Source organism: Rhinolophus sinicus, chromosome 17 (assembly GCF_057876585.1).
Source record: "Rhinolophus sinicus isolate RSI-liver-muscle chromosome 17, RSI-T2T, whole genome shotgun sequence".
In the NCBI taxonomy this organism is placed as follows: Eukaryota; Metazoa; Chordata; class Mammalia; order Chiroptera; family Rhinolophidae; genus Rhinolophus; species Rhinolophus sinicus.
In genome coordinates this window covers 1,298,199-1,310,760 of record NC_142517.1, presented here as the reverse complement: position 1 = coordinate 1,310,760, position 12,562 = coordinate 1,298,199, and the positions used below count along the sequence as shown (strand labels likewise).

General features: G+C 52.6%; 1 protein-coding gene across 6 annotated transcripts in view; it reads left to right on the top strand.

Moving 5' to 3' along the window:
* The window catches only part of SLX9 (SLX9 ribosome biogenesis factor), a 50,372-nt gene that overhangs the window by 1,352 nt on the left and 36,458 nt on the right, over nt 1-12,562 (top strand). For all 6 annotated transcript variants that reach the window (XR_016019720.1, XR_012493355.2, XM_074323815.2 and 3 more), the window contains exon 2: nt 6,805-6,913. Coding sequence is in view for 4 of the 6 variants with exons in the window: in XM_074323815.2 (XP_074179916.2) it covers nt 6,805-6,913 (109 nt within the window). In the remaining 2 variants the exon portion in view is untranslated. The remainder of the gene's footprint in view (nt 1-6,804; nt 6,914-12,562) is intronic.

Sequence of the window (12,562 nt, the reverse complement as noted above, 5' to 3'; positions counted from 1 at the left end):
GACTGGGGTTTTTATTAATAGTGTATTTGCAGAGTTGTGTGACCATCACTACAAATTTCAGAACATTGCTGTCACCCCAGAAAATAACCCCGCACTTATCAGTCATTCAAGTAACCACGTATCTACCTTCTGTTTCAATGGATTTGCCTGTTCTGGACATTACCTGTAGATGGAATAATTCAGTGTGTGGCCTTTTCTGTCTATGTTCTTGCACTCAGCATGTTTCTGTGGTTCTGCCCTGCAGCATTATTTTTGTAGCACTCATTTCTTTGTTGTCTTCATTCTTTTTATGGCTGAAAACCATTCCGTTGTGTGGGTATAGCATACACACCACACCACACCACACTTTGTGTATCCATTCATAAGCTGGTGGATGGGTGGTTTCATTCTAATTTTTGGCTGTTGTGAATAATGCTGCTGTGAACATTCATGTACACATTGTTCTGTGGAGTGGAATTGTGGCTGGTACGGAGCACTAGGTTTAACTTTTGGAGGAATTGCCTATTTCCCACAGTGGCTGCACCATTTTACATTGCCGTCCGCAGCACGTGAGGGTTCCAATGCCTTCAGGTCCTCACCAACTCCTGTTATGGTCTGTCTTTCTGGTTAAGCCGTCCCAGTGGGTGTGAGGTGGTATTCCATTGTTTTGGTTTGCATTTCCCTAAGGGCTAATGATATGGAGTACCTTTCATGAGCTTGTTGGTTCTTTGGGTGTCTTCTTTAGAGAAATGTCTGTTCAGGTCCTTTGCCCTTTTAAAAATTGTATTGTTTGTCTTTTTGTTGAGTTTTAACAGTTCTTTATGTATCCCGGATGGTCAGCCCTTATCAGGTATATATGGTTTGCAAACATAGTTTTGAATTCTGTGGGTTGTCTTTTTACTTTCTTGATACTGTCCTTGGAAGCAAAGGTTTTCATTTCGATGAGGTCCAGTTTATCTTGTTTTCTTTTGCGTGTGCTTTTTGGTGCTGTGAAAAGCCAAGGTTTAGTTGAAAAGCACAGAGGGGCTTGAGCAGGGTTTGGTCGTGGAGAGAATCTTTGTGAGTGGATGTCCTTCAGGTTTGATGTAATGCTTAAGCTATACATCAGTATTTGGGTCTGAATTCCAGTGAAAGATAGAGTCTGTATAGCTCCATTCCCTGTCATCCCTTGTGCTGTATGTGGGCTGTGCCGATATGTCACAGCCCAAAATGAAGACGTTATAATTATTCTTCCCCCACCCTTCTTCTGTCCCCCGTCCCCGCCCCCCCCGCCCCCCCCGCCCCCCCCCGTTCAAGCTGTTGTTTCTTAGTCTAGTTATGTAGGGCGCAGCTCCTTGGTATTACATTTTTGTGGATTTGAATTACTCTGGTATTATTTGCTTTCAGTCTAAAAAACTTCCTAGTATTTCTTAGAAGGCAGATCTGTTGACAACGCATTCTCAGCTTTGGTCTATCTGGGACTGTAATTATTTTACCTTCATTTTTGTTTTTGTAAATTCCCGTCCCCCATTTCTTCTGCCCCCCCCCCCCCCCACTCTGGTTCAAGCCATTGTTTCTCAGTCTAGTTGTGTAGGGCACAGCTCCCTGGCCCATGCTGGTATTATGAGCCTTGCGCTCCCCCGCTGCAACAGTCGGTCGCCAGTCGGCTGCTCACAGCAGCTCACTGCAGCTCTCGCTGGCTACTAGCCGTTCACAATGGCTGCTGGTCACCCATGGCAGCCCACGGCAGCCCACGGCAGCACAGGGCGGCTCACGCCAACCTCCGGCTTCTCAGGGCAGCCCAGCTCCAGGGAGAGCTGTTGTTCACAGTCTTAGCTGTAGAGGGCGCAGCTCACTGGCCCATGTGGGAATCGAACTGGCGACCTTTGGCCTTAGGCGCACGGTGCTGCAACCACCTGAGCCACCGGGCCGCCGGGCCGCCCCATATTTTACCTTCATTTTTGAAAGATCGTTTTCTGGATTTAAGATTCCTGGTTGACTTCAGTCTTTCAACTTTGCATGTCATCCCACTCCTCCTCGTCCCCATTGTTTCTGAGGAGGAGTCAGCTGTTAATCTTATTGGGGTTCCCTCGAGTGTGGAGTCATTTTCTTTTACTGCTTTCAAGGTTTTCTCTTTGCCTTGAAGCATTGGACTACTATGATGTGTCTCGATGCAGATCTCTTTGTGTTTATTCTGTTTGGAGCTTTTTGGTCCTACTTGGCGTACACTGAGTTTCTTGGATGTGTAGCTTAGTGTTTTCCATCAAATTTGGCAAGTTTTCAGCCATTACTTCTATGAATATTGATGAAGCAGAAAAAGAGTCAATAACAGTGAGCCCCAGGGGAACTGCCCAGGCCTGCATCGCCTCCGCAGGGACCGCCCAGACTCAGCCCCTAGGGATAAATTTTTCTGTCGAAACATCCTTAGAAAAAGGAGATCAAACCCCAAGCAGAAATACCTAGTTTTCAAAGCCTGTGCAGAGTGCTGAGGCCTGTCCTCAGCCTCATTGTAACACGATTAGAATAAAGTAAACATTATGGCTTGCCCCACCCCTCTGTGGGTTTTTCTGTATGCATTCTGGATGAGGACATGGGCAGAAAGAACCTAGTTATAGGGGTGGCCGGTTAGCTCAGCTGGTCAGAGCGCGGTGCTGTTAACAACAAGGTTGCTGGTTCCATCCCCATACAGGCCACTGTGAGCTGCGCCCTCCACAACTAGATTGAAACAACTACTTGACTCGGAGCTGATGGGTCCTGGAAAACACACTTAAAATAAATAAAAGTTAAGAAAAAAACACTAGTTATATAACCAACATATGTCAATTAGATGACCTCAGTATATACGTCAAATGTCCTGAGTTTAGACGTCACATCCTGTAAGGAAATTTGCCTACCCTTTCCTATATAAGAAAAAGCTAACCTAAAGTTAGGTGCCGCTGTCGACTGTGAGACTCTGCCCCTGGCAACCCCCCTGCCAGTGTTTCTCTCCTTACATCCCAGGGCAGCAGTCTTTAGGCACTGCCACGGACATTCCCTCTGCCCGGCCTTTCCTTGCTCTCCCACTTTTCTGAGTCTCGTGAAATCTTTCACATTCTGTGAACAACCACAGGTAATTCTGAGCCAGTACAAATATGTTTTTTCACCATATTCTCTCTCTCTCTCTCTCTCTCCCCCCTCCCCCCTCCCTGCCCCCCTCTCCCTCCCTCCCTCCCTCCCTCTCTCCTTCCGGTACTTCCGTTACATATGTTGGTGTGCTTAATGGCACTCGATGGTGCCATTCATTTTTCCATGTTGACCTTAAAAATAAAGCCATTATTTTACTGGCAAAAATGGGTTTATCAGAAATAGCAAATAATTGTAATTTGGAACACGCAAGCCATAGCAAAAGCTTCAGGCAAGTCCAGCAAAGGAGAGGACTTTATTTTATGGAGAAAAAGAAGGGAGTTAGAGGGGTTGTTCTGAAGGAAAGGCCATTGAGGAAAAGGGCGAGTTGCAGGAGGTGACATTTCCTCACTGGCCGAGATGCTGGGGTGGTATGTTTTTGAAGGAGATGCAGTGGCCATCGTTGGTGATTCTTTCCTGTGAAAGAGTCTTCTGTTGGGGGCTGTAATTGACCGTTTCTCCTGTAAGTGATGTCATGTGGGTACCGGGTATGATCCGCTCTGGCCTGGCCACTCCATTTCTGTGAGGTTTTCCTTTGTTAATTTTTACATCTGCAAGGCTGTTCTGTAAACTTATTTCTGTTCATTTTTCTGTCATGTTCTGTTCCTTTTTTCTTGTCTTCAGATGGCATCATCTCTGTCAATCTTTGTTTAACTTTACTGATTTCCTCTGCCAGCTCAAATCAAGTTTTGAACCTCTCCAGTGAAATTATTCATTTTGATCACTGTACTTTTTGGCCACGGAATTTTTTTATGTTTAACCGTTTCTCTCTGTTTCCTGATAGTCTCTCTTTGATGAGACTCTACTGTCCCTTCCTGTAGTTCGGTAAACATGGTCTCTCTTAGTTTTGCAGCGACATCTACAATGGCTGCTTTGAAGTCTTGAGTAAGTCCGACGTGCACCCTCAGAAGCAGCTGCTACTGCTTACGTCATGCTTCCCTGTTTCTCTGCACGTGCCACCCTGCTGTTGTGGGAAATGGACATTGCGGGCAGTGCACTGGAGCACCCCGGGGGTGTTGGCCTGGGCAGCGTCCTACTTGTGTATTTGCCTGGCTCTGAACTGACCGCGTGGAGTCTACTGGACTCGCCCGCCAGCGTGCGGCCACTGCCCTCCTTGCTCGTATCCTGGCATCCTTTTTTTGCTTGTTTTTATTTTTTTCCCTGGCTTCCTGGATCAGTACAAGTCACTTATTGGTCAGGTTGTGCATAAGCCCCCTTGGCCATAGGTTTTGGCCCTTTTCCTCTGGATACGTGTGAGGCCCGAGGCTGCCATCACCTTCAGGGCTTTCCATTTTTGACCCAGCGTCATCAGGGGCTGGCAGCGTGAGATTCCCTTTCATTGCTCAGAGCCTCTCGGCCACCAGACTGCCATGGACGGTCCTGGAGGTGCTCCTGGGCCCGACTGGTGACTGGTCCCTCAGCCAGTGCCCGGAGCTTGTGCATATGCCCCGTGCCAGGGCCTCTCACCCTGCATTGTGTTTGCTGGGGGCGTGCTTCCCGGGGTGCCCGTCCAGTGTTGGTGGTTCCTGAGGGGGTGCAGCCTGCCCCTTGGGGCTGACTGAGCCCCGTCCTGTGCAGGGTAGCTGGCTGCTGCTGGTACGTGGGGCCGGGAGCCCCGCTGTCTGCACAGAGCCCCAGTGTTCCCACACCCTCAGGCAGGGGCTTCCATTCTGTCCTGATGAAATCAGCCCCCCTCAGAGCCTGTCCCTCTCCTGGGCGGGACCTCTGCATCCACACTAGAGAAGGGGCAGGGACAACTGCGTCTCCCTGGTAACCTCTCTTTACAAGTGGAGCTGGGGTGGTGGCCCTGATCTCCTTGGCTTGTGAGTAGCTGCCCCCGCAGAGCTGGGTAAGGTCGGTCAGGACCCAGCATCGTTGACCGACCTGCCTGGAATAGAGCTTCTGCCCAACAAGTGGGGGTGGTTGGGGCAGGGGCAGGGGGCCCTGGCTCCCTGGCGTCACCTTGGAATACAGTCTGTGCAGCTTGGTGGGGTTGGAACTTGCTGAAGTCTGCCCCCTGCCCCCCGCCTGCTGTGAAACCATAGCTGTGGACTGGGAGCTGGGGGAATAAAGCTCCTGGGGTACTTTCTGTAAAAAAAGGGGTGGGGTGGGGGGACAGGTCGTGGCTCATATGCCACAGATGGTTTCTGTTCTTGATGAGACTTACGATTTTCTCCAGTTCAAAGGTGGTTGGGGCGATGGTCTGCCACACCCCCCACTCTGCGCTTCTCTACATGGGTTTCCCCCCGAGCCCCAGCTTTTGTTCCCTCTGCTGGCCAGGTCAGGCGGAATTCCCACGACGGACAAAATCCTGCCGGACTGCAGGCTGCAGCTAAAATGATAATGCAACAACTCGCCATGAGTGCGAGTCAGCAGACAGTAAGCGTCAGGATTAGACGCCGTGAAGTCAGAAAATAGAATGACTGGCGAGAGACTACAGTCCGGACGCCTGAGCTATGGAAGGCGCGCAGGAACCGAACAGGAGAGAGGAACAGAAGGAAGCCTTACCAAGGCGAGGCCAGTTTGGCGGGCAGAGCATTATTTAGATAGGCATTCTGGAAGAAAAGTGTGGTGAACTTCAACGTGGAGCAGATGCTTAAACAGAGTTCCGCTTTCTAGTCGCGTAATGATGTTGTAGTCTGTGAAAGACACTCAGTGTGACGGCAACACCTTTTATACTGAGCGCCAAAATGTGTCCTAATCCGCTAGGAAGTAGCACTGCAGACAGGTCTAGGTGACAGACATGTGTGACCCGGGACCCCCTGCCGAGAGGTCTCAGCTGAGATGCCCTGCCCCCACCCCCGGTGAGTTTTCTGGGGTTGATTACTGACCGCCTTGGAAGTCCGGGGAGCCAGGCAGGCCTTCTCTGTCGGCCCCGGTGCACACACTGAACCTGGCACCTTCTTGGCGCTCAGGCTTGTTTCTGAGTCACCCCAGTGTTGCCCGTGGGTGTGTGACTCCCCCGGGGGTGGAGGCTGCGTCCTGGAGCTTGGCCCTGCGACGAGCACGGTGTGATGGGCAGAGTGACGAGGAGTGTGTGTTTTTTTTTGTGGGGGGAGGGGGAGCAGGACTTTATTGGGGAACAGTGTATGCTTCCAGGACTTTTTTCCAAGTAAAGTTGTTGTCCTTTCAGTCTTAGCTGTGGAGGATGCAGCTCAGCTCCAGGGCCAGTTGCCGTTGCTAGTTGCAGGGGGCGCAGCCCACCATCCCTTGCGGGAGTCAAACCGGCAACCTTGTGGTTGGGAGCCCACTGGCCCACGTGGGAATCAAACTGGCAGCCTTCGGAGTTAGGAGCACGGAGCTCCAACCGTCCGAGCCACTGGGCCGGCCCACGAGGAGTGTTTCTAAACCTTGACGTGGGGATGAGTGCGGTGGGGAACACACTGCTAGGGTGGCAGACGGGGTGTGAGGGGGGAGAGTGCCGCAGAAAGAGGAAGAAGGGGCCATGTTTGGGAGGAAATCCTGAATCTGGCCTCGGGTGGTCCTTAGGCCCTGAGCCGGCAGCTCTGGCATCTGAGCCCCGAGTGGCCTCGGGCTCCCTTCTGGGGAGCCCAGGGAGTTTCCCTGGGTCCTCCCCTGTGGACAGGCCGGGCCAGTCCCTTGCTGAGGTGTCTCCCTGCCATGTGACAGCTCTGAGGAAGCCACAGAGCGAGGCTTATGTGGTCTGCTTTCTTTCCTTTTCAGGAGTGGGCTTTGGTGAACACTGACCTCTTTGCCAGGACCGAGATAGACCCCAGCACCTTGGTACAGAAGCTGGACCTGGACACGCGGGGCATCCCTTCCCTCAGGAGAGGTGAGTGCGCGAGGCCCACCTCGCGGCTCGGCGTTTGCAGTGCTGCTGCCAGGCTGGCCTTTGCTCGCTCGTGCGCTCAGCCCAGAGCATGTCAGTTAACCTGCGCATTTGTAAGAGGTTTTTAGCAATGGAAAAACTTAAAGTTTTACTAAGATAGGAAGAATGGTATAAAGAAATCTCCCGTGCCCATCGCTCACCTTCAGTGCGTGCGCGCGCACACACACACACACACACACACACACACACACTGCATTATTTTGAAGCAAACGGTGTTTCACTCATGAATTCTTTTTTTCCACTTTATTTCTTTCAGTTATAGTTGATATTCAGTATTATTTTATATTAATTTCAGGTGTACAGCCTAGTGGTTAGACACTTACATACGTTTTCTCCCCCCTTCTTCCCCCCCCCACTCCGGTTCAAGCCGCTGTCTCTCAGTCTAGTTGTGTAGGACACAGCTCCCTGGCCCAGGCTGGTGTTATGAGCCTTGCGCTCCCCTGGCTAAGGCAGTCGGTCGTCAGTTGGCCGTTCACAGCAGCTCACGGCAGCTCTCGCCGGCTGCTGGCTACTCACGCTGGCCACCCGCCGCTCCTGGCAGTACACTGCAGCTCACAGCAGCTCACACCTACCTCCGGCTGCTCACCACAGCCCAGCTCCAGGGAGAACCATTGTTCACAATCTTAGCTGTAGAGGGCGCAGCTCACTGACCCATGTGGGAATTGAATCAGCGGCCTCAGTGTTAGGAGCACCGCGCTCCAACCATCTGAGCCACCAGGCCGGCCCCAATTTATTTTTTATTTTTTAAAATAAATTTTATTGGGGAATATTGGAGGACAGTGTGTTTCTCCAGGGCCCATCAGCTCCAAGTCATTGTCCTTCAATCTAGTTGTGGAGGGTGCAGCTCAGCTCCAAGTCCAGTTGCTGTTTTCAGTCTTTAGTTGCAGGGGCTCAGCCCACCATCCCATGTGGAAATTGAACCGGCAACCTTGTTGTTGAGAGCCTGCACTCTAACCAACTGAGCCATCTGGCCGCCCCTCTGGAAGTTCAGTGGCAGCTCGTTGTCTTCAATCTAGTTGTGAAGGGGGCAGCTCACTGGCCCATGTGGGAATCGAACTAGCAACCGTGTTGTTCAGGGCTTACACCCTAATCACCTGAGCCATCCAGCTGCCCTAGACACTTACATAATTTGAAGCGATCCCCCTGACTGGTCTAGTACCCACCTGGCACCACACATAGTTATTACTGTCTTATTGACTATATTCCTTGTGTTTTACTTTACATCCCCACGACTATGTTGTAACTACCAATGTGTACTATTTAATCCCTTTACCTTTTTCACCCTGCCCCCAACCCCCTCCCATCTAGTTACCATTAGTTTGTTCTTTGTATCTATGAGTCTGTTTATATTTTGTTGTTTATTTTGTTTAAATTTCACATGTAAGTGAGATCAGATGGTATTTGTCTTTGTCTGTCTGACTTATTTCACTTAGCACAATACCCTCGAGGTCTAACGTATTGATTCTTTTTTTAAAGATTTTGTTGGGGAAGGGGAACAGGACTTTATTAGGGAACAGTGTGTAATTCCAGGACTTTTCCAAGTCAAGTTGTTGTCCCTTCAATCTTAGTTGTGGAGGGCGCAGCTCAGCTCCAGGTCCAGGTCCAGTTGCTGTTGTTAGTTGCAGGGGGCACAGCACACCATCCCTTGCAGGAGTCGAACCGGCAACCTTGTGGTTGAGAGGACGCGCTCCAACCGCCTGAGCCACCGGGCCAGCCCCTAATTCATGGATTCTTTAGTACATAGTGGTACCTCGATTTTCGAACATCTCTATTGACGAACATTTCGGTTTACAAACGCCATAAATTTTATGGATCTGTGGTATCATTAGATAGTAAAATTCATGCTAAATTTGCAGTTTTAGGGGTTGATTTTAAAGGTCTGGAATGGATTAATCCATTCTGCATTACTTTCTGTGGTGAAACTGTGCCTCGGTTTTCAAATGTTTCAGAACTCAAACGGTCTTCTGGAATGAATTACGTTTGAAAACCAAGGTACCCCTGTATATTTCTAAAGGCTCTTAAAAAGAAGCATACCTACAGTGCTACTGTCACACCTAAACAAATCAACAGTAATTTATCATCAAATTAACATACAATACAGAATTGTACACCTGAAATCTATGTAATTTTACTAACAATTGTCACCCCAATAAATTTAAAAAAAAAATTAAAAAAAAAATTAACACACAGTGTGCTCACCTCCTCACGACTGCCTCCAAGTTTCTTTGTAAAAATCAGGGCCCATGCAGAACAAGGCCCCTCAGAGCGGTGCAGCTGCTTCCGACCCACTTCCTCCTGTGTTTGTGATGTGGGGAGGCATTTGCCGACTGCACTCTCCCCTCTCCCCACCCCAGATTTTGCCGGTTGCCTTTTGATTCTTCAACAGGTTTCTCTGACCCAGCCCAGTTCTTGGCGGGAGCTTCGGCCTGGATGTGGAGTGAGCCCCAGGCCTGGGAAGGTGTATGAGCTCTGCTGTCCCAAGAGAAGCCTGGATACTGCCCGCGTGTGAGCTGGCATTTAAAAGAGGGCTGTGCCGCCCTGTTGGGAGTGCTCAGGCCCCGGGCAGGGCTGTCTGCGCCAGTCTCTTTGGAATATACTCTATGTTACCTGCACGTGGTTCCAGTGGTTTACTCCTACTGTACGTTTTCACCTGTCAAGTTGTAAGCAGCTGTCCTTTTTGGCTTACTGCTTTAATAGTCAGCCTTTGTTCCCAGGGTTCTCTAGTGAATTGATGTAAACACTTTTCTTAATTATTTTGTTGTTGGAAAATTAAGCAGCACCCAGGCTTTTAGCACCATTTTTCCAGGTTTCCATCTCCAGTTTGTAAACAGCTCTTAGCATTGTAAGATGTGATTGTTTCAGGCACCACTTACATCAGTCGTCTTCTGTGGGGTTGTGTTGTTACTTCCTTGCTGTGGCTCTTTGTTATGTCACTGGGGAGGTGGCTCTGAATCTCCTTGCCATTTCTGTGCATTGAAACCGCAAGGAGCAAACTGTTCCCCCCACCCTCTGAGGCTCTTGGCTAGCACCCTGCAATTCAGACCCACAAGAAACAGATCAGCAAGAGAAAAGCAGTGTATTAGTGCATGTAGTGCACGTCACGTGGCAGAAACGGGGTGGTGAGAACTTGGCCTCTTGCATCTTAGCAAAGAACAGTACGCTTGGAGGCTTCCAGGGCACACACCATGGGCAGGTGGGCACACACCCTGGGCAGGAGGGCACGCAGGGACCAGTGGGGGCAGGTGCTGGCGCCAGCCTTCCTGCGCTGCCTGGGATGGATTCCTGGGAGTTCTCACTTCTCAGGAAGTTGCTTTGGTGACCAGCATGATCCAAGATCCAACATTTGTCTGCATGTCCAGTGAGTCTCGTACTGTTTGTCTGTTTGAGGCAGTTCCGATTGCCTCCCTCAACCTTGAATGAGCGCTTTACGTGTCATAGAGGTTAGCTCTTTGTCCTTTCCTACAAAAGTCCTCTGGGACCTTTTTCATATTGCTGAGGATGTTATTCCTGCAGAGAGCTGACAAATGCTGCTTCCGACAGTTTCCCACGGTGGCTCTTCCCGTCCCTCCGGCCGCCCGTCATCCCCGGCCTTGCTCTCCTTCCCGCCGCCCCTGCTGGTTGTGGGGCTGAGTTGCCTCTGGACATGGGACAGGCTGTGCCGTGGGCCAGGTCGGCATGCTGCCCCGCCTGCTGTTGGCGCATCCACCCAGGAACGAGAAGCCATCTGTGCTGCAGCCAGTGTCCCTGAAGGGACAGGACATAGTTGGCAGTCATGGGGCTTGTGTCAGAGCCCGGGTGCTGTGCTTTGTTGCTACTGGCTTCTGGGTATCTGTTTCACTTCCCAGGACCCTTAATTCCTCATGCATCAGGTGCGCGTGCCATCTGCCGGGCAGGTAGGTGTGCCACCTAGCCTGCCTGGGAGTCCTCCTGGGCTCCTTGAGCGTGCTGGCCAGTGGCACTCCCGTGTCAGTGAGGGCTGGCTCACTTTGTTCCCTGTCACTGACGGCCCCTGCGGGGAGGGTGGCAGGTCCCACTGCAGCGTCCAGCCCCTCCCTGGCTGAGCTCAGAGCAGTGAGGCCCCACCTGGGAATGGGAGGGACATCAGGGCCCCGCTCTGGCGCCATTTCCATGACCCACCTGCAAGGGACAGGTGCTGAGGCTGTGCACCCACCTCGGGGTGGCCCGGGCCAGCACCAGCGTCACTGGGCCCCATTGCAGACCTGCTGGCCCGTTGTCCCCGCCCTCCAGGGCCTTCTGATGCTCCCATGTTAGGACCCTGGCCCAGAGCCCTGTGGGTCCTGCCTGGCAGCTACGGGAGCACAAAAGCCCCAGCACCTCGTCTCCGTGCAACGACCCAGGAGCCTGTATGGGCCCTGGGTTCTGAGCTGTGCCCCACCAAGGCCTCCCTGGTCTCCTGGAGGCCCTGATGGCGCCCCGAGGTGGCCAGACACCCCTGAGTTCCCGGAGCAGGGTCTGTCTCAGCCTCTCCCTGCCCACGCCTTCCTCTTTTCCAGCACCTCTTCCTCCGCCCTGCCTCCTGATTGGCCAGTGCCTGGGTTCCACAAGGGGACAATGGGCCTCACAGTCCCCAGGCCCCAGGCAGGTGCAGGTCATATGGAAAGCGGCGTGCAGTTCCGTGACCTGCTGGGTGTGAAGATGTGAAGGCGGGCCGCCTGTCTGCCTCATGCACTGTCCTCCCGCACTCCTAACACAAATAGAGCTGCTGCCCTGCCCAGCAGCAGGGCTGCACCGGAGGGGGGCTGAGCCCGCTTCGGGGGGTGCCTGGCCTGCTCATGGACCCTTGGCCCGAGTGGACACATGTCCGCTGTGTGTCCCCCATGTGCCCCCTCTAGGGTGGGGGTGTGTGCTCCCCTCCCCCATGCAGATGTGTGCTCACACCCTGCCCGCATCCCTAGGTGTGAGGTGGCTGGTGTGAGCCTGTGAGTGCTCTGCTGCTGGCTTCTCCCCGGAGTTTGCACAGAGCCTTTGGAGCCCTGGCCTAGCGGCCCAGTCTGCCCCCTTTCCCTCCTGCCCCGCTCAGGCCCACCTTCTGATTCTAGGCAGGGGCTCCAAGCTTCCTGTGCGGTGCAGTGCTGGAGCCCCCCACCACACCCCAAGTCCTCTGGCAGACACCCCCACCCGCCCAGATCCCCTTGCAGATGACCGCACCCCTCCACCACCACCAGAGCTCAGCTTTGCCTTGAAGGTCAGGGCCCCTGGGCTCATGTCCTGTTCCCCTTACCCCCCACCCCCACGAAGCAGCTGTGTCGTCTCTTGGGGTGGGGACTTGGGGGCGTGTGGCGTGTTCTCCCTCCCTGCACAGGTCACCACCCGGCCCATTCTAGTTCTAGGCCTTCACTCCTTTATGCTGACAAGTCGCAGAAAACCAGTCTGTTCCCATACAAGCACGGGGGCGTGGGGAGGGTTAGTACTTGGTCCTGTGGCCTGGGCTGGACATGGCAGGTGCCTAGACTCTGAGCCCAGAGAGGTGGGCAGGGTGAGGCTCACCTAGAGGAGGGCAGGCCTGGTTAGGGAGGAGGGAGCAGGGAGGGAACTTGCTGGAGGGACGCCCGGAGCGCGTAGCTGCCCTCA